At 52.5% G+C, this 21,039-nt stretch overlaps 2 protein-coding genes across 3 annotated transcripts in view; one reads left to right on the top strand and one right to left on the bottom strand.

Annotated features, from left to right (window-relative positions):
• The first annotated feature begins 699 nt into the window (after positions 1-699).
• Positions 700-7,800, top strand: LOC114581955 (C-type natriuretic peptide-like). Its single transcript, XM_028702686.2, has 3 exons — positions 700-1,092; positions 1,326-1,609; positions 7,531-7,800. Exons 1-2 carry the CDS (start codon positions 1,018-1,020, stop codon positions 1,605-1,607), a joined length of 357 nt encoding a protein of 118 aa, XP_028558519.2. The 5' UTR covers positions 700-1,017; the 3' UTR covers positions 1,608-1,609; positions 7,531-7,800.
• Positions 7,801-14,479: 6,679 nt separating this feature from the next.
• Positions 14,480-21,039, bottom strand: part of EPHB4 (EPH receptor B4) — a 53,695-nt gene continuing 47,135 nt past the window's right edge. For both annotated transcript variants that reach the window (XM_077916796.1, XM_028701843.2), the window contains 4 exons: positions 20,512-20,661; positions 18,193-18,386; positions 16,463-16,618; positions 14,480-16,260 (listed from right to left, as the gene is read on the bottom strand). In XM_077916796.1, coding sequence (XP_077772922.1) covers positions 16,149-16,260; positions 16,463-16,618; positions 18,193-18,386; positions 20,512-20,661 — 612 coding nt within the window. In that variant the 3' untranslated portion in view covers positions 14,480-16,148. The remainder of the gene's footprint in view (positions 16,261-16,462; positions 16,619-18,192; positions 18,387-20,511; positions 20,662-21,039) is intronic.

Here is a 21,039-nt window from a genome sequence, read left to right as displayed (position 1 = left end):
GCCAGTGTGAGTAGATAAATAGGTACCACTCCGGCGGGAAGGTAAACGGCGTTTCCGTGCGCTGCTCTGGTTCGCCAGAAGCGGCTTAGTCCTGCTGGCCACATGACCAGCTGAACGCTGGCTCCCTCGGCCAATAAAGCGAGATGAGCGCCGCACGGAAACACCGTTTACCTTCCCGCCGGAGCGGTACCTATTTATCTACTTGCACTTTGACGTGCTTTCGAACTGCTAGGTTGGCAGGAGCAGGGACTGAGCAACGGGAACTCACCCCGTCGCGGGGATTCGAACTGCCGACCTTCTGATCGGCAAGTCCTAGGCTCTGTGGTTTAACCCACAGCGCCACCCGCGTCCCTGTCATCGGTTTATATTCCTTTATAAATATTGTTCGACAATAGTCCTAATATACATTTTTAATTCATTTTGATGTTATTATCCAATAAATTTCTTGCGTTTTCCCATTATGAGGTTTATTTCCTGTTCTGTGTTTCCAGACAACCCTGCCTCAGGGGGTTGGGCTGGATGACCTCTGGGGTGCCTTTGACTCTTCCATGATTCTAACCCTTTGCTGCTTCTCTACCTATCCAGGCCGCCCGTCCTTCCTTCCTTCCTTCCTTCCTTCCTTCCTTCCTTCCTTCCTTCCTTCCTTCCTTCCCTCCTTCCCACCAGCCAGCCAGCCAGCCAGCCCCCACTCCCTGCCCTTTCTCCACCTCCCCCCCCTTCCCGTAACCCGTCCCCTGGGCAACACATGCCTTTCACTGGGGGACAAAAGCCCCCCTCCAGTCCCCGTCCCAGGAGGACACCCCCCTTGTCTCCCTCGGCCTTGCCAGCAGGGGGTGGCCCCTGTTGCCCGGGGAGATGGGGTGGGTGGTCCGGGCAACCCTATAAGAATGGCAGCTGTGGGGACAGGCAGGCCAGACGCACCCAAGCCATCCTTCCGCTCGCCCCTGGGGGGGTCAAGGCAGCCCACCCGACCCACATCCCAAAGGAGAAACTCGCTGGCTTGTTTTGGGGTGAAGGATGAAGGTCTTGCCTGCCTCCCTCTTCCTCTTCCTCCTGCCCCTGGCCTCCCAGACCCCTGTCCACTCAACCCAGGTAAGTAGAAGACCCCAGGAACACCCCACTTCTGTCTCAGACCCCCCCTTCTCTGTCAAAGACCCCACATCTTCGAAAGCATTCCAATGCACCAATTTTTTTCCGGAGATCTAAAATAGCACATTGAATTGCTGGTGGGTACGAATTTTGGGAGTGGGGCACAGGGTCCTACTTATGGGGTGAGTGTTTTGGGGGGGGCTAAATTTCTCCTCTCTGTCTCCTTCCCTCTTCAGTCCTTGCTGGAGATCCTTGGGGAAGACCTAGCCACCTTGCTGTCGGCCAACGAAGGAGACCACCCGCCGCCACTCTCCCAGATCCTACACGGCCAGCGCTCCCTCCACGATGCCCCCGGCCCCCCAGCCCCCTCCTCAGGGGAGCGCGCCTTTATCCACTTCCTGAAAGACTTTGTGAGCACCCAGAAGAGGTTCCGGGGGCGAGCCAAGAAGATGGCCCAGCAAGGGTGCTTTGGCATCAAGCTGGACCGGATCGGGACCCTCAGCGGCCTTGGGTGCTAACGGTAAGCCTGGGCGTGGAGAAAAAGGGGTTGGGGAGAGGGAACGGGCAGGGTCTGTAGCTCAGAGGCCCCCTCTCTCGGCACCTCCAGGTGCTGGACTGGGGATAGCATGCCTACTCAAGTGACTAGTCCCTATGAGGTTGCCCACCAGATGTCAAAGAGAAAAACAACTACCGGACTTTTAGAAGACATCTGAAGGCAGCCCTGTTCAGGGATGCTTTTAATGTTTAATAGACGATTGTATTTTAATATTCTGTTGGAAGCTGCCCAGAGTGGCTGGGGAGACCCAGCCAGATGGGTGGAGTATCAATTATTATTATTGGAAGAAGAATCCCTTTCGGATCGATTCCAGATTTTCATGGACTCCAGGCGCAGAATCGTGGAATTCTTGAGTGGGAAGGGAGCCTGAGGGTAATCTAGTCCAACCCACGGCAAAGCAGGAATCCTTGCCATGTGAACCACATTGCTTCCTCCAAATCAGTGGTTCTCAACCTGCGGGTCCCCAGATGTTGTTGGACTACAACTCCCATCATCCCTGAGCTCTGGCCTTGCTAGCTAGGGGTGATGGGAGTTGTAGTCCAACAACATCTGGGAACAAACAGGTTGAGAACCGCTGCTCCAAATAATCCTGGGGACAATAGTTTTGCCCCTCACAAGCTACAACTCCCAGCACCCCTAACAAACTACAGCTCCCAGCGTGGTGTAGTGGTTAAGAGCGGTAGTCCCGTAATCTGGGGAACCGGGTTCGCGTCTCCGCTCCTCCACATGCAGCTGATGGGTGACTTTGGGCCAGTCACACTTATTTGAAGTCTCTCAGCCCCACTCACCTCACAGGGTGTTTGTTGTGGGGGAGGAAGGGAAAGGAGAATGTTAGCCGCTCTGAGACTCCTTCGGGTAGTGATGAAGCAGGATATCAAATCCAAACTCCTCCTCCTCTTCTTCTTCCAAGGATTCTTGCATTGGGGAGTGGAATGTGTTTGAATTATGCTTTAAGAACCAATCACAACAATACAAGCACAACACTTGGCTAATAAATAGTAGAGAATATATAATAGAATGATGGGTGGCGCTGTGGGTTAAACCACAGAGCCATGGGGTTGCCGATCAGAAGGTTGGTGGTTCGAATCCCCTTGACGGGGTGAGCTCCCGTTGCTCGGTCCCTGCTCCTGCCAACCTAGCAGTTCGAAAGCACGTCAAAGTGCAAGTAGATAAATAGGTACCACTCTGGCAGGAAGGTAAACAGCGTTTCCGTGCGCTGCTCTGGTTCGCCAGAAGCGGCTTAGTCATGCTGGCCACATGACCCGGAAGCTGGACGCCGGCTCCCTCGGCCTATAGAGCGAGATGAGCGCCCCAACCCCAGAGTCGGCCACGACTGGACCTAATGGTCAGGGGTCCCTTTACCTTTACCTATCATTCAAATTACAGTGGTACCTCAGGTTAAGTACTTAATTGGTTCCGGAGGTCCGTACTTAACCTGAAACTGTTCTTAACCTGAAGCACCACTTTAGCTAATGGGGCCTCCTGCTGCCGCTGCGCCACCCGAGCACGATTTCTGTTCTCATCCTGAAGCAAAGTTCTTAACCAAAGGTATTATTTCTGGGTTAGCGGAGTCTGTAACCTGAAGCGTCTGTAACCTGAGGTACCACTGTATAGGAATAAGCCAATCTAAGTTCATATGTACAATGTAACAGAGTGGTGAAGACTGATGAAGACTATTATGAAACAGTGGCATCATTTGGAGACACTTTCCTTTTGAGGTTTTTGAGACGTCTTCCGTTGAAACTTTTGAAAGACTGTTGAGAGACTTTACTTTGGAAGCTTTTGAGACGTCTTCTGTTGGAACTATTGTGAAGACTGTCCTTAGATCTCTGTTTTGAACGGACGGCTTGACGGTCCTCGCTACCACTCTGTTACGTTGTACATATGAACTTTGATTGGATTATTTCTACGTGCTGCGTTTGTACTGTTGCGATTATATATGCTTTAAACAGAATCCTGTTGCTGACCATGTCTCTGGACAACCGACAAATAGGATCATTTGTCTCTGGACAGCTGACAAATATCCATTCTCCACCATATGTCCCCCTCTGGCAGCTGTTACCTCCAGGTAGACTGCCTCTGGGCTTGGAGGTAAAATTTAGCTACAATCACCTGTAGACCTTTTGCACCTCCTCCTCCTCCATAAATTTATCAAATGCCCTTTTAACGCCTCAAGAGTTTGCGGCTGTGGGTCCCCTCCATTAACTATGTCACGTATGAATACACTGGTACCTCGGCTTAAGTACTTAATTCATTCCGGAGGTCCGTTCTTAACCTGAAACTGTTCTTAACCTGAAGCACCACTTTAGCTAATGGGGCCTCCTGCTGCCGCCGCGCCGCCGGAGCACAATTTCTGTTCTCATCCTGAAGCAAAGTTCTTAACCTGAAGCACTATTTCTGGGTGAGCGGAGTCTGTAACCTGAAGCGTATGTAACCCGAGGTACCACTGTATACACTTCCTTTTCGACAACTGTTGCTCTTCCCCATCCAATTCAGGAAGGTGATTCACCAGGATGCGTGTGTGGCAGGTGGAACTCCCTCACCTGGGACCACTCCTGCCTTCACATCTCCCATCCGCAGACAATCTTTTGTCTTTAGCTGGATGACCCTTGGGGTCCCTTCCAACTTCATGACTCAATAATAATAATAATATTTATATCCCGCCCTTCCTGGTTCAAAAACCGGGCTCAGGGCGGCTAACAACAAATTTAAAACTCTTAATTATAAAAGCAGCATAAAATATAGTATAAAAACATGAATAACAATAAAATTCAAAAATCAATTTAGGGGAAATAAGCATAAGGGCTAGCTGGCTGCATTGGTCCTACTTGGGCCAGCGAGGAGGCCAGGGGAGAATTAGCTGTGGGGTCTCAGAGCGGGTGATCTTCATAAAAAGGTGAGGGGGAGGGAAGGGAAGGGAAATAAAAGATCAGGCTAAATTCAGATTAAAGGCCAGGCGGAATAGCTCTGTCTTACAGGCCCGACAGAAGGAGGTTAAATCCTGCAGGGCCCTGGTCTCCTGGGACAGAGCATTCCACCAGGTCGGAGCCACCACTGAGAAGGCCCTGTCCCTAGTGGAGGATAGTCTGACTTCCTTAGGGCCCGGGACCTTTAAGCTATGATTATTCATGGACCTTAAGGTCCTCTGCGGGGCAGACCAGGAGAGGCGATCCCATAAATACGAGGGTTTGGCAATGGGAACTTGCCAGGGAAAAGGAACAGGGCTGAGGGTTCGGGAACGCAGGCTCAAGTCTCCGAAGGAGGATCATAGGTGGGCAGAACTTTCCAGATGTATGTCAATTTTGGTAAGGCTAAAAATTATGATGGCGGCAGCTGTTTTCAGCTCCTTTCCTAGCATAGAATTCGCATTTTTCACAGCTGCTGCACACTGGATTGACAGCTTTTCACTAGGACTCCCAAGGTCTTCTTCCTGGTTCACCTCCAGTTCAGACCCCAATCTGCATCACTTTACTCTCATTTACATTGGATTGCACTTGCCAATTCACCTTCCATTCGCTCGATTCGGAGCCCTTCACAATCCCTTTTTCATTTCAGCACCCCTGGACAGTTTGGGATCCTTGGCAAACTTGGCCACCTCACCCCCCAACTCTGGATTGTTTCAGGAATTCTCTGCATAGACCTTGTATATTTGGCCTTCCGAAAAGCCAGAGATTCCTGCGCAGATTTAGCTGTCAGGAAATAAGAGGAGGGGGTCCTCTTACTGCGGGACTTGACATCTTTCCGCAGGGCCTGCAAGACGGAGCTGTTCCGCCTGGCCTTTGGTTTGGACTCAGTCTGACCCTTATGTTTCCCTCCCCTTATGGTCTTGATCTATGGGCTGCTTTTAAAATGAGGCTGCATTTTAAATTGTATTTTAACCCAGTATTTTAAATTGGTTTTTTTTCCCCTTTCCCTCCCCCCCCCCCCCCACTATTATGTTTTTATTGTAATTTTACTGGTGTTAGCCGCCCTGAGCCCAGCTCTGGCCGGGGAGGGCGGGGTATAAATAAAAATATTTATTATTATTATTATTATTATTATTATTATTATTATTATTACAAAACCAGTTGCTGGTTAAAGAGCAGGAAACAGAGTAGGGACAAATAAATGCCGGAAAAGAGCCCTGCTGGATCAGGCATGTGATTTAAACGATGGGATTCGCTCCCGCAAGCTGTACTGAGCGCCACCACGTTGGGTAGTTCATAAAAATTCGACAAATCCTTTGCGGAGGAGGCTATCCAGAATACGGCAGCTAGACTGGTGACTGGGAGCGGCCGCCGAAACCATATAACACTGGTCCTGAAAGACCTACACTGGATCCCAGTACATTTCCGAGCACAATTCAAAGTGTTGGTGCTGACCTTGAAAGCCCTAAACGGCCTCAAAGGCCCAGTAGACCTGAAGGAGCGTCTCCACCCCCATCGTTCAGCCCGGACACTGAGGTCCAGCTCTGAGGGCCTTCTGGCGGTTCCCTCCCTGGAAGTGAAGTTACAGGGAATCAGGCACAGGGCCTTCTCAGTGGTGGCTCCCTCCCTGTGGAACGCCCTCCCACCAGATGTCAAAGAGATAAACAACTACCTGACATTCAGAAGACATCTGAAGGCAGCCCTGCTTAGGGAAGCTTTTAATGTTTAATAGGTTATTGATTTTTAGTGTTCTGTTGGAAGCTGCCCAGAGTGGCTGGGGAAACCCAGCCAGATGGGCGGGGTATAAATTATCATCATCATCATCAAAATCATCATCATCATCAATAGCTGCTATATGCTCTTTCCAGGCCCAGAAGCAGCAGACCTGCTATTAAACTGCGGAACTCCCTGCCACAGGAAGCTTTAAAAGAGGATTGGGCAAATTCTTGGAGGAGAGGGTTGCAATTGGCTACTCGCCATGCCTTCATGGTCAGAGGCAGAGCAATGGGTAGATTTACAGAGAGGGCTATTGATGGCTGCTAACCATGACATAATGCTTCTGAATGCCAGTTGCTGGAAACCAGGGAGTAGGGGGAGAGCTGCTCTCGCACTCGGATCCTGCTCGCGGGTTTGGCGTTGGGCACTGTGAGAACCAGGATTCGAAAGCTGACAGAATATGCCGAATCAGGCGGTCTATCGGGGGGGGGGGGGGAGAATAAATAAAACCAGGAATTTGCTTCAAAACGGGAGGTTTTCAAAGAATATCTGAAATATAAATATAGTAGTTCAAACTCTGTTGCAGCATTCGAGGAACTTCAGTATTGTAATAGTTGCAAGACAGATTATTAAGATTAATTAAGATATATTAAGAAAAAGTTTAATTATGATATACGTGTGTATTGTTAATAATATGAAATTGAAATATGGAATAGATGGGAGGTTGGGTCTTTAGTGTGAAGACCAATTTATGTTTTATTGTTTGTTAAGAAAATTCTGTGCCTATAGTTATCCCTGTGTGCACCGTATTTTTCGCTCTATAAGACGCACCAGACCACAAGACGCACCTAACATATTTTTCGCTCTATAAGATGCACCTGACCATAAGACGCACCTAGTTTTTGGAGGAGGAAAATAAGAAAAAAAATATTCTGAATCTCAGAAGCCAGAACAGCAAGAGGGATCGCTGCGCAGTGAAAGCAGCAACCCCTCTTGCTGTTCTGGCTTCTGGGATAGCTGCGCAGCCTGCATTCGCTCCATAAGACGCACACACATTTCCCCTTACTTTTTAGGAGGGAAAAAGTGAGTCTTATAGAGCAAAAAATACGGTAATTTGGTATTTGTGTTTTCTCTTCTCTTGCTGCAACAATAAAAAAAAGGAAAAAAAGAGGGAGAGACCCAGGATCTTGGCCAAAATGGGCCATGATTGCCTTGACCCAGCAAAGCCCTTCTGATGTCTTCATTCTGCCTCTTCTCTTGTAGGTGCCACCCCTCTGACGAAGCCCCCCAGGGGCCGAAGGACTCTGCACAGACAAAAGCGCCTGCCGGGTGCTTGCAAATAAATCGCCGTGCCTGCCCCTCCGGGCGATCTGCCCCGCTTTAGACCAAAAAAAATTAAAAGCCCCTCCACTACCCTGACCCCCACGGACTTACTCCAAACACCAAGCGTCTCAACGTGCCGACCGTTTGTAACCGATTGGAAGCTGTCTTAAATTTTTGCAAAAATAAAATTGTTTCTGTTTGACTCCCCCACCCCACCCAACCTCGCTGCCAAATTCATCCGGGTTTGCGGAACGTTGCGCCGTGCAAAGGTCGGCTCCCAAATTTTCGATTTGGGTAGCGAAAAAGGACGCCTCTCTGCGTGCTAAGGAGCAGGTTGTCCTTGCCACTTGGTGAACCAAGGCAGCTCTGGGATCAGGAGGCAGAGCTAACAAATGTTTTTTTTCCAAGGCAGGCCCGTCAGCGCTCACTTTCAGGGCAGGTAGCAGAAAATCCTTCTTCAGTTCACCTGCGGAACTCCCTGCCACAGGAATCAGTGATGGCTTCCATCTTGAATGGCTTTAAAAGAGGATGGGGCAAACCAGGAGCAGGAGAGGACTATCGAGGGCCGCGAACCATGTTGGCTACGCTCTGCTGGAAATCACAAGAGTTGCTCTTGTGCTTCTATCCTGCTTACGGTTTTCCCATCTGGCCTGCAGGGGATGAGAATACGTACACACAGCCTTGGAAGTAGTGTTTCAGAGACGGGAGGCTGGCATGAGAAACAGGTTTCTGGGTCTGAGGCCTGAGAGCCCCGAGTGCAAATTAAGGCATGGCATGATGAGTTAAGGCATGGGTAGGCAAACTAAGGCCCGGAGGCTGGATACGGCCCAATCGCCTTCTCAATCCGGCCCACGGACGGTCCGGGAATCAGCGTGTTTTTACATGAGTAGAATGTGCCCTTTTATTTAAAATGCATCTCTGGGTTATTTGTGGGGCATAGGAATTCATTCATCCCCCCCCCAAAAAAATATAGTCCAGCCCCCCACAAGGTCTGAGGGACAGTGGACCGGCCCCCTGCTGAAAAAGTTTGCTGACCCCTGGGTTAAGGTCTCCAGCAAACATGTATTAACGGCAAGCACTTTCCACATGGGACGCGGGTGGCGCTGTGGGTTAAACCACAGAGCCTAGGACTTCCCGATCATAAGTTCGGCGGTTCGAATCCCCGCGACGGGGTGAGCTCCTGTTGTTCGGTCCCTGCTCCTGCCAACCTAGCAGTTCGAAAGCACCTCAAAGTGCAAGTAGATGAATAGGTACCGCTCTGGCAGGAAGGTAAACGGCGTTTCCATGCGCTGCTCTGGTTCGCCAGAAGCGGCTTAGTCATGTTGGCCACATGACCCGGAAGCTGTACGCCGGCTCCCTCGGCCAGGAAAGCGAGATGAGCGCCACAACCCCAGAGTTGGCCACGACCGGACCTAATGGTCAGGGGTCCCTTTACCTTTACTTTCTACAAAGGTTTACAGATTTCCAGGGGTGGCACAGCTCAGCGAGGCCACACGGGGCCGCTGTTCCTTTGCAAAACCTGTGGCCTCGCTTCTCTCGACCTGGGTTTGTGGAGGGTTGCGTTTGTTTTTCCTGCCACAGTAGAGAGGGCAAAACAACAGCACAACATCTCTCCCCAGCCACCTCTTTGCAAAACGCTTCAGAAAGGAGTCTGAAGGTTACCCCAAACTGCATGTGTGAAAGGAGCCCTGTGCACAACGCGGACACTTCTACTCAGCAAGGGGCACCATATCGAACCCAGGAGAAATTTGCACTGGGTGGACCGGTTTTTGTGGCAGCTGCATTCTGCGTGGGCCTTTGGGAAGAACCGGGAGTCTTTGCAAAATGAGCCATGCGATAATATAGTCATAATTGCCAGAGCCAAATGGATGATCCCAGAAAGTTCCACTTGGGGATAAATTCGAATGGAAAGCATAACAGAAATGCGATCGATAGCTTTCATTCCTGCACTGCAGGAGATTGGACTAGATGCCAATTTGCTCTCTTCCAATGCCACAATTCTAGGATTCCATAAATCCATAACATCTTCAGAGCCACACATGGTCCCTGCGCCTGCCTTGCAAGTTATCGTAAGGATTGGAAGTAAATTATAAATGGGAAGCGCTTGGCCGTGTTGTCCTAGACGCCGGCAAATCGTAGACATGTGGTAGGGACCCTGAGGGTCATCCAGCCCCACCCGCTGCAATGCCGGAATCTTTCACCCAATTTCGAGCTTGAATCCACAACCCTGAGATTCTTGTGCTCTACTGACTGAAATTAGGTAAAGGTAAAGGGACCCCTGACCATTAGGTCCAGTCATGGCCGACTCTGGGGTTGCGGTGCTCATCTCACTTTATTGACCAAGGGAGCCGGTGTACAGCTTCCGGGTCATGTGGCCAGCAGGACTAAGCCGCTTCTGGCGAACCAGAGCAGCGCACGGAAACGCCGTTTACCTTCCTGCCAGAGCGGTACCTATTTATCTACTTGCACTGGTGTGCTTTCGAACTGCTAGGTTGGCAGGAGCAGGGACTGAGCAACAGGAGCTCTCCCCGTCGCGGGGATTCGAACCGCCAACCTTCTGATTGGCAAGTTCTAGGCTCTGTGGTTTAGACCACAGCGCCACCCGCATCCCTGAAATTACTTGGAAGCAAATGCTTAAGTTCAGTGGGGTTTGCATCTAGGGTAACCGGTTAGTGGATCACTGCCTTAAAGCGTGGGTAGGCAAACAAAGGCCCGGGGGCCGGATCCAGCCCAATCGCCTTCTAAATCGTGTTTTTTACATGAGTAGAATCAATCCTTTTATTTAAAATGCATCTCTGGGTTATTTGTGGGGCATAGGAATTCGTTAATCCCCCCCCCCAAAAAAATCGTCCGGCCCCCCACAAGGTCTGAGGGACAGTGGACCAGCCCCCTGCTGAAAAAAAATTGCTGACCCCTGCCTTAAAGTCTCATTGTTCTTGCTGGCTGCCCCTCGCCCCCATTTAAGAGACCTCTGGGAACTGTAGTTTTGTGAACCTGCTGGTAACCTGTGCTACCGACCCGAGTAAAAAAGGCGAAGAACCCGGGTGCAAGGTTTTCAAATCCATTTGCAGAATGCACATTCTGGCTTGAACTGGGTTGGGCTGCAGACATAGGCCAACTGGACGCTAAAACCTTCCAATATAATTTTTAAAGGGTCCCTCTGGACTACATTTTCCAGAAGGAATGTGGCCGCATTTGGATTCGGGAGTTCCCGAATTCGCACGAGCCTCACGTCTCTGCCACATTTCAGATCTGCCTCCCTCTTGGGTTGGACTTCCGGGACACCCCCCCACAGCCCCCCAAAAAAGCAGTTTTAGGTCCTTCGAGTGAGAGCCAGCTGCATGGGATCAACATGGGCTTGGCCCGCGGAACGCCGATAAATCAAGAGAGCCATTAACCCCCATTGTGTCTCTACACAAGGAATCTGACCTGTGGCTTCCCTTCCCTGGAAAAAAGGACTCTTCTCAATGGATTTCTGCCCAGTCAGTTTCCTTCCACGCTTCCTGCTATTTTGGGTGGGGAACATTCTCCCTTTTCCTTTCCTTTACTTTACTCTCTCCCTGCTCTGGAGCGGTGCGAAGGATCCAGGAACTCTGGGTCCAGCTTGGATGGAGAGTTCCAAAAATCGTAGAACTGGAGGGGTCCCTGAGGGTCATCTAGACCAACCCCGCGCAAGGCCGCAATCTCAACTACTAGGCTGAGACCCTCCCTGCCCGCAGACTGTCTCGCCAGAGTGGCGCATGCTCTAGTTGTCTCCCGCTTGGACTACTGCAATGCGCTCTACGTGGGGCTACCTTTGAAGGTGATCCGGAAACTGCAACTAATCCAGAATGTGGCAGCTAGACTGGGGACTGGGAGCGGCCGCCAAGACCATATAACACCAGTTCTGAAAGACCTACATTGGCTCCCAGTACGTTTCCGAGCACAATTCAAAGTGTTGGTGCTGACTTTGAAAGCCCTAAATGGCCTCAAAGGCCCAGTAGACCTGAAGGAGCATCTCCACCCCTATCGTTCTACCCGGACTCTGAGGTCCAGCTCCGAGGGCCTTCTGGCGGTTCCCTCCCTGCGAGAAGCCAAGTTGCAGGGAATCAGGCAGAGGGCCTTCTCGGTAGTGGCGCCCGCCCTGTGGAACGCCCTCCCATCAGATGTCAGAGATAAACAACTACCTGACATTCAGAAGACATCTTAAGGCAGCCCTGTTTAGGGAAGCTTTTAATATTTAACGCTGAATTGTTTTTAACACTTGATTGGGAGCCGCCCAGAGTGGCTGGGGAAACTCAGCCAGATGGGCGGGGTATAAATAATAAATTATTATTATTATTATTATTATTAGAGCATCCATGACAGATGGCCATCTGCTTAAAACCTCCGAGGAAGGAGAGCCTACAAACCTCCCCGAGACCATTCCACCGTCAAACGGCTCTTACAGTCAGAAAGTTCTTCCTGCTAAGCAGGATTTGACCAAACGGGCCTCATCCGGCACAGCAACTGCTGTGTCTGGAAAGCCCACGAGCCGTTCCTGAAGGCAACAGCCCTCTCTCCCGCTAGCTCCCCAAACGTAGCTCCGCCGGGTGCAGTTAACCTATGGAACTCCCTGTTGCAGGAGGCAGCGACGGCCACTGGCCTAGATGGCTTTAGAAGTTGTTGTTATTTAGTCATTTAGTGGTGTCCGACTCTTTGTGACCCCCTGGACCAGAGCACACCAGGCACTCCTGTCTTCCACTGCCTCCCGCAGTTTGGTCAGACTCATGCTGGTAGCTTGGAGAACACTGTCCCACCATCTCGTCCTCTGTCGTCCCCTTCTCCTTGTGCCCTCCATCTTCCCCAACATCAGGGTCTTTTCCAGGGAGTCTTCTCTTCTCCTGAGGTGGCCAAAGTCTTGGAGCCTCAACTTCAGGATCTGTCCTTCCAGTGAGCACTCAGGGCTGATTTCCTTCAGAATGGAGAGGTTGGATCTTCTTGCAGTCCATGGGACTCTCAAGAGTCTCCTCCAGCACCATAATTCAAAAGCATCCATTCTTCAGTGATCAGCCTTCTTTATGGTCCAGCTCTCACTTCCACACATCACTACTGGGAAAACCAGAGCTTTAACTATACGGACCTTTGTCGGCAAGGTGATGTCTCTGCTTTTCAAGATGCTGTCTAGGTTTGCCATCGCCTTTCTCCCAAGGAGCAGGCGTCTTTTAATTTCGTGACTGCTGTCACCTGGAGCAGGAACCGGCAAGCCACTCTAGTATCCCTGCCAAGAAAACTCCATGGACAAAGGCAACAGGCTTTAGAAGAGGTCTAGACAAATCCACGGAGGAGGAGAGGCCTAGCGATGGCTCCACGGTCAGAGGTAACAATGCTTCAGGGGAACAATTTCCAGAAACCACAGGAGGGGAGACTGTCACTCTCGCACTCGGATCCCCCTTGTGGGATTCCCTATTATTTTTGTGTTTTCAGATTATACACCATCCTGTGGTGCCTGGGTGAAGGGAGGTATAGAAATCAAATAAATAAGTATATATATATCTCTATATGAGTGAGAGATTTTACTTTCTTGGGCTCCATGATCACTGCAGATGGTGACAGCAGCCACGAAATTAAAAGACGCCTGCTTCTTGGGAGAAAGGCGATGGCAAACCTAGACAGCATCTTAAAAAGCAGAGACATCACCTTGGCAACAAAGGTCCGTATAGTTAAAGCTATGGTTTTCCCAGTAGTGATGTATGGAAGTGAGAGCTGGACCATCAAGAAGGCTGGTGGCCGAAGAATGGATGCTTTTGAATTCTGGTGCTGGAGGAGACTCTTGAGAGTCCCCTGGACTGCAAGAAGATCCAACCTCTCCATTCTGAAGGAAATCAGCCCTGAGTGCTCACTGGAAGGACAGATCCTGAAGCTGAGGCTCCAAGACTTTGGCCACCTCATGAGAAGAGAAGACTCCCTGGAAAAGACCCTGATGTTGGGAAAGATGGAGGGCACAAGGAGAAGGGGAAGACGGAGGACAAGATGGATGGACAGTTTTCTCGAAGCTACCAGCATGAGTTTGACCAAACTGCAGGAGGCAGTGGAAGACAGGAGTGCCTGGCGTGCTCTGGTCCAGGGGGTCACGAAGAGGCGGACACGACTAAACGACTAAACAACAAAAATCTCTATATAACTCTGGTTGGCAACTGTGAAAAGCAGGGTCGTCCTAGGTTCCAGCAGATGTCCAGATAGACTGCCCTTCCATAGGGCAGTTCGATTCAGCCAGTCTTCCCCAACCTGGTGCCCTGTGGGCTCCCAACGCCCCAAACCAGAGCTAATAATGTGTCGCTTCCATGGGGTGGCTTGGGATAAGACTCTTCTCTTTCCGACAATCGTAACGAGGGTTGAGGAGCGGATCCAGCCCCATAACCCGGGCAGACCGCGAAGGGCTTCTAATGCCTTGCCAGCCTGTCTTAGCTGCCAAAAGAGGTCTAGACCAGGTCTAGGCAAACACGGCCCTCCAGGTGTTTTTGGGACTACAACTCCCATCACCCCTGACCACTGGTCCTGTTAGCTAGGGATGATGGGAGTTGTAGTTCCAAAACATCTGGAGGGCCGAGTTTGCCTATGCCTGGATTAAGACAATTTTGTGGAGGATAAATATGGCTACTAGCCACTCTTCCTGCTGGGAGACAAAAAGAAAGTTTGCGATTCTAGGTAGATGTGGGAACGGAAATCCCAGCTGCTGTGGAATCTGGAACCCAGTGCTTTAAATTTGGGACCCTGGGCGCTGGAACCTTTGAGACTTTGTTCCAGAAAATAAGGAAGGAGGGGGTATAATTGCAGCATCAAATTCTGCCCCCCCATGACAAGTCCCGTCCCCTGTTCCACTCCACACACACACACACACACCCAACCCAGGCAGCAATATTCGCCTCAGTTTCATATACTGTTTTTTGTTTTTTTAATAAAAAGGAAAATCACCACCTTCAATATGAAGGTTAACAAAATGATACAAAAGGAGAAGCGCTTTGTAACGACATCACAGGCCTGTTCCCGTGACATCACCTCTCAGCGCCCACATTTTATCTGGAGGCACTTTGTTTCGATGTCATTAAGAGAGCGAAACCAAACATCTCCTTCCACCGGCTTCGGCCGCCGGTTCTCCCAGCACCCGCAGTCACACGGAGATGATGTCACAGAGAGAAGGGTCTTGCTCTCGCACCGCGATGACATCACAGTCCAGTGCCCGGGACATCCCTGACCGTCTCCAGGGCATTATTGGTCTCGAGTGGCAAAAGCCATAAAAAGGCAGCGTGAGATATCCCAGAGCAAAAGCTTCGCTTTTCCCTCCTGTGACATCATCACAGTGACATCATCAGAAAGTGCAGTCTTCTGATTGTCATATGGTTATTTCAACGCGACGGTTTAACCCTTCTCTGTGGCGTGCATGTCCTTGAAAGCTCATAGACTCAGCAGGCAGAGGTGACATCACTCCTGCTCCTGATGACATCACTACACAGCTGCCGTTTCCCTCCAGCTTTGAATGTGGCGACAAGTTGCACTCTGGCGAACGCGGCACTGCCAATGACAGTCCCTCTTTGGCATTAGGGACGTGGAGAGTCAGGGGCTGCACGTCAAAGTGTGCAGAAACCTTGACCCCCGTCCCTTTATTATAATGGAATATGTCCATTTAGATTCAAGTAAGGCTCCCCATTTCCAGAAATTGGTAGACAACGGGCGGCCACCCTCCCCGTCACCCCAAAAGGACGGACGACAAATTGTATAAGGCCTCTGGTGATCATCCCACACAAATCCTCCATACAGGACAGCACCATGGTGAGCCAAAGTTTTTAAAACACACCCCAAAATGGCAGAAAGACAGGGATCCAACAGCCTCCATTTTGAAAACGTTGCCACCAAGCAGAAGGGGGTGGCCATCTTGAAGGCCAGGTGGCAAAGGAATTTCATTTCCCTCAGCGGCCACCTCATTCCTGCCAACCAGGCGGCCACCTTGCAACCTCCAACAAACAGGCCAGCCGCTCCGGAAGACAGCGGGAGGGCGGCCATTTTGCGGCGTGAACCGCGGTCTGGGAAACTTGGCCGGCAGGAGGCCATCTTTGGCTTTTCCAACGTTCAGAAGTTTTGGAGCCACGGAAGGTCACGCGAAGGCGCCGAGGCCCACGGAATGGCAGGGACGGAAGACGCCGGGGGTTTGTCGGCCATCTTTGTTGGCGCTGCGTTCGGCCATCTTGAAAAGTGGCCCGGCGGGTACCGAAAGCGACTCCTCAACCCGGGAGCGGCCATTCGTGGCGACTCGACTGGCAAAAAAAAGGACTATCCTCATCGCGCTCGAACAGTTAAATAATCTTTCCATCCCTTTCCGTGCCAAAGGATGAGAGGAGACGCGGCGGGGGAGAGAGAAAGCCGAATTATTCCCCGCGGAATACGCTGTTCCAAAACTGAAAAATAAGTGAAAAATAAGAGAGACGAGCAGGAAGGAGGCAGCCGATGTCCCAAGTCAAGAGGCCACAATCGTCACCGTCTGATTGAGGATGGGGAAGAGCGGTCAAAACGCAATAATTTTGGACCGTTTCCTTCCTCTGTGGTCAGTAGGGTCCCAAAGAGGAGCCGGACTTGCTCTGAACACGCATGTTCTGAATGCTGGACAAGATCTTCTTCTGATGTCCGGCCAACGTCACGCCGATCCGGAGGAGGTCTCTGCAGAGGGAAAGCCAAGAGAGGAGGAGAGAGGAGTCACCACAGTTGGAAGGGACCCCATGCGGTCATCTAGTCCAACCCCGTCGTGCGGGAACCACAGACGCGATTTCAGTGCGGCGTTACCGCCCCACCTCGAACTCGCTGCCCCGTCTCCCCACACCCAAGGGTCTTGGGACCCTCCTTGCCCCGCAGGCTCACTCACTCGGTGGAGAGTTGGCTGACCAGCTCGAAGGAGGTGAACCCGGCGCCGGCGAAGTTCTCTTCGTAGCGCCCCATCTTGATGGCGCGGAGCCAGTCGCCGATGGATGCAAAGGAGGAGTAATGGGGCAGGCGCTGGTCCAGGAGGGGGTGGGACGGCCTGAGATTATGGGGGGCGGAAGGAGAGATAGAGAGTGAGTGAGTGAGCAGGGCAGCCATTTCAGTAGGGTTACGGTGGTGAAGGTGAGGGAGACAGAAGCCACAGACTCACGGAAGTCAGCCTTTAAATCTGTATTAAATTTGCGCTGATTTGCAGTACGATTTGTTAAAAATGATGGAAAACCGCTAAAAAACTAACTGGCTGAAAAACCAACAAACAGGGAACTCTCCCATTTATGCGGGGGTTATGTTTCGAGGCACGTGAAATCGCGTGGATTGGGAACGCCGTGGGAATAGCCTCCAAGCACCCTCTGAAAACCCTCAAAAAACCCTTTGGAAAACCTCAAATGCCGGTGGGATTGCTAGACGCCATTTTTGTCCCTTTCTGTGCCTGTTCTGGGTTCGAGGCCACGTTTCCGAGCACAATTCAAAGTGTTGGTGCTGACCTTGAAAGCCCTAAACGGCCTCAAAGGCCCAGGAGACCTGAAGGAGCGTCTCCACCCCGGACACCTGGGTCCAGCGCCGAAGGCCTTCTGGCGGTTCCCTCATTGCGAGAAGCCAAGTTATAGGGACCCAGGCAGAGGGCCTTCTCGGTGGTGGCACCCGCCCTGTGGAACACCCTCCCTTCAGATGTCAAGGCAATAAACAACTACGGTCATACCTCGTGATAAATACGCTTCAAGTTGAGCGCTTTTGTGTTGTGCTCCGCGGCGACCCAAAGGTAACGGAGCGCATTACTTCTGGGTTTTGCCGCTCGCGCATGCACAGACGGTCAAAAAGACATGATGCGCATGCGCGGAAGCGGCGAAACGCGACCCGCGCGCACACAGACGCGCTGTCGTGTGTTACCTTCTGTTCGGGATGCGAACGGGGCTCCGGAACGGATCCCGTTCGCATCCCGAGGTACCACTGTATTTTACTTTTAAAAGACAACTGAAGGCGGCCCTGTTTAGGGAAGTTTTAATGTCTTACGCTGTATTGTTTGTAATATTTTGTTGGAAGCCGCCCAGAGTGGCTGGGGAAACCCAGCCAGATGGGCGGGGTATAAATAATAACATTATTATTATTATGCCTTGACCTTGTGTACATGGGGAGTTGGCCTGTACCTTCCAATTCTGCGATGGTCAATTACCCTGGGGGCGGCAACCTCTGAAATCTAACTGTGTCCGCAAGCCCCCAGATATGGGTCCCCCAACCCCACATAAGAGTCCTAGAGAAGGGCTGCGATTTAATGGCAGAGCCTTTGCCTTGTGAGCGGAAGGTCCCGGGTTCAATCCTCGATGACATCTCCTGGTTGGAAACTATTTCCTTGGGGAGGCAGCGGTGGTGTAGTGGTTAGAGCATTGGACCCGGGACAGTGGGGGTCAAATCACTGGCCCAGGGGAGCCAGTCACTTGCCCACGGTCTAGCCTACCTCAAAGGGGCGTTGTGAGAATTAAAGTGGGGGTGGAAGAGAACTACATATTCTTGGAGGAGAGGCAAGTTTCAACTGCAATGCAGAATAATCAGCAAGGGCAGTAATTTCCGAGGCCAGATCTCCCCGGGGAAGAGGGCAGGGGCCTCATCCGGACTCACCCTCCGTTCCCCCGCGAGACGATCTTGAGGCTGGCCGGGTTCCGGATCAGCTTGTCCAAGGAGTTGACGATCTGGGCGAATCGGGGCCGGGTGTTACGGTCCTTCTGCCAGCAGTCGAGCATCAGCTGGTGCAGCGAAGTGGGGCAGTCCGTAGGGGGCGGGAGCCGGTAGTCCTGCTCGATGGCGTTTATCACCTGGGGGGCGGAATCACAGAATCATGGAAGGGACCACCAAAGGTCATCCAGTCCACCCCCGTTGTCATGCAGGAAACTCAGCAAAAAAAAAAAAAACCCCGACAGAGGGCCGTCCAGCCGCTGTTGGGAAACCTCCAATGAAGGAGAGGACATTGCCTTCGGTGGCTGCGGAATCATCGATTTGGAAGGGACCCCCCAGGGATATCTAGTCCAGCCCTCTGCAATGCGGGAAGAAATAAAGAGGGAAATGCAGAGAGAGGTCATGGGGGGCAGCCCCAGAGCGAGCTCCCTCCAAGGAAGCCTGGAAGGACATTCCTCCTCTCCCACGAAGATTTGGGGCTTGGCGGTGAGGAGGATCATCAGAAAATTAAATGGGGGTGCTTATCTGTAAGCCGATAAGAGGTTTCAAAAGCAAGGACTACAACTCCCATCAGGCTCCAAAATGGCTGCCCTGGCTGGGGGCTGATGGGAGCTGTAGGCCAAAATGGCCACGCTGGCCCGGGGCTGATGGGAGCTGTAGGCCAAAATGGCCACCCTGGATGGAGCTGATGGGAGCTGTAGGCCAAAATGGCCGCGTTGGCTGGGGGCTGATGGGAGCTGTAGGCCAAAATGGCCACGTTGGATGGGGCTGATGGGAGCTGTAGGCCAAAATGGCCGCACTGGCCGGGGGCTGATGGGAGCTGTAGGCCAAAATGGCCACCCTGGCTGGGGCTGATGGGAGCTGTAGGCCAAAATGGCCGCCCTGGATGGGGGCTGATGGGAGCTGTAGGCCAAAATGGCCACATTGACTGGGGGCTGATGGGAGCTGTAGGCCAAAATGGCCGCACTGGCCAGGGGCTGATGGGAGCTGTAGGCCAAAATGGCCGCACTGGCCAGGGGCTGATGGGAGCTGTAGGCCAAAATGGCCACACTGGCCAGGGGCTGATGGGAGCTGTAGGCCAAAATGGCTGCACTGGCCAGGGGCTGATGGGAGCTGTAGGCCAAAATGGCCGCGCTGGCCGGGGGCTGATGGGAGCTGTAGGCCAAAATGGCCGCCCTGGCCAGGGGCTGATGGGAGCTGTAGGCCAAAATGGCCGCCCTGGCCGGGGGCTGATGGGAGCTGTAGGCCAAAATGGCCGCCCTGGATGGGGCTGATGGGAGCTGTAGGCCAAAATGGCCGCATTGGCTGGGGGCTGATGGGAGCTGTAGGCCAAAATGGCCGTGTTGGCTGGGGGCTGATGGGAGCTGTAGGCCAACATGGCCGCATTGGCCGGGGGCTGATGGGAGCTGTAGGCCAAAATGGCCGTGCTGGCTGGGGCTGATGGGAGCTGTAGGCCAAAATGGCCGCATTGGCTGGGGGCTGATGGGAGCTGTAGGCCAAAATGGCCGTGTTGGCTGGGGGCTGATGGGAGCTGTAGGCCAACATGGCCGCATTGGCCGGGGGCTGATGGGAGCTGTAGGCCAAAATGGCCGTGCTGGCTGGGGGCTGATGGGAGCTGTAGGCCAAAATGGCAGCGCTGGCCGGGGGCTGATGGGAGCTGTAGGCCAAAATGGCCGCCCTGGCCGGGGGCTGATGGGAGCTGTAGGCCAAAATGGCCGTGTTGGCTGGGGGCTGATGGGAGCTGTAGGCCAAAATGGCCGTGTTGGCTGGGGGCTGATGGGAGCTGTAGGCCAACATGGCCGCATTGGCCGGGGGCTGATGGGAGCTGTAGGCCAAAATGGCCGTGCTGGCTGGGGGCTGATGGGAGCTGTAGGCCAAAATGGCAGCGCTGGCCGGGGGCTGATGGGAGCTGTAGGCCAAAATGGCCACCCTGGCCGGGGGCTGATGGGAGCTGTAGGCCAAAATGGCCGCCCTGGCCGGGGGCTGATGGGAGCTGTAGGCCAAAATGGCCGCCCTGGATGGGGCTGATGGGAGCTGTAGGCCAAAATGGCCGTGTTGGCTGGGGGCTGATGGGAGCTGTAGGCCAAAATGGCCGTGTTGGCTGGGGGCTGATGGGAGCTGTAGGCCAACATGGCCGCATTGGCCGGGGGCTGATGGGAGCTGTAGGCCAAAATGGCCGCGTTGGCCGGGGGCTGATGGGAGCTGTAATCCAAAACATCTGAAAGACCTGAGGGGAGGCTGGATGAGGGTAGGGGAGCCACTCACATCCTGGTTTGACATGTCCCAATATGGCCTCTCCCCGAACGACATGACTTCCCACATGACGATCCCGTAGCTCCAGACGTCGCTGGCGGAGGTGAACTTGCGGAAGGCGATGGCTTCCGGGGCCGTCCACCGGATCGGGATCTTCCCACCCTGAGGAGAGAGATCGGGAGGATCGACCAATGGAAGAAGAGGGAGAGGCTTCTGACACCCCCCTCAACTCGTCTCCCAGGATGCCTGGGTTCCTCCTGAGATGCAGAGCTTAAGTGGTGGACCAGGACCTGAGAGAGACCCGGGTTCGAATTCCCGCTTTGCCCTGTAGCTCGCTGCGCTGGACCAAAGCTGTTCCGAGTTCAAGGTGTTACTACTATTACACAAAGCCCTTAAGAACTTGGGACCAGTTCCCCTACGAGGCCGCCTGATCCCACATGCGCCCCTTTGACTGCTGAGATCTGGGGAACCGGCCCTGCTAAAATTGCCACCTGATACCTCATCTACGTCTGTAGAACTCAATCTTTGGAACTCCCTGCC

Source organism: Podarcis muralis, chromosome 13, assembly GCF_964188315.1.
Source record: "Podarcis muralis chromosome 13, rPodMur119.hap1.1, whole genome shotgun sequence".
NCBI lineage: Eukaryota > Metazoa > Chordata > Lepidosauria > Squamata > Lacertidae > Podarcis > Podarcis muralis.
Note: the sequence above shows the minus strand (reverse complement) of the source record. Positions and strands in the feature narration are given on the sequence as shown.

Excerpts from the sequence above, each read along its gene's own strand:
- LOC114581955 (XM_028702686.2), top strand. The coding sequence starts at position 1,018 with ATGAAGGTCTTGCCTGCCTCCCTCTTCCTCTTCCTCCTGCCCCTGGCC. Across the intron at positions 1,093-1,325 it reads CCCCTGTCCACTCAACCCAG|TCCTTGCTGGAGATCCTTGG; the intron begins GTAAGTAGAAGA and ends TTCCCTCTTCAG.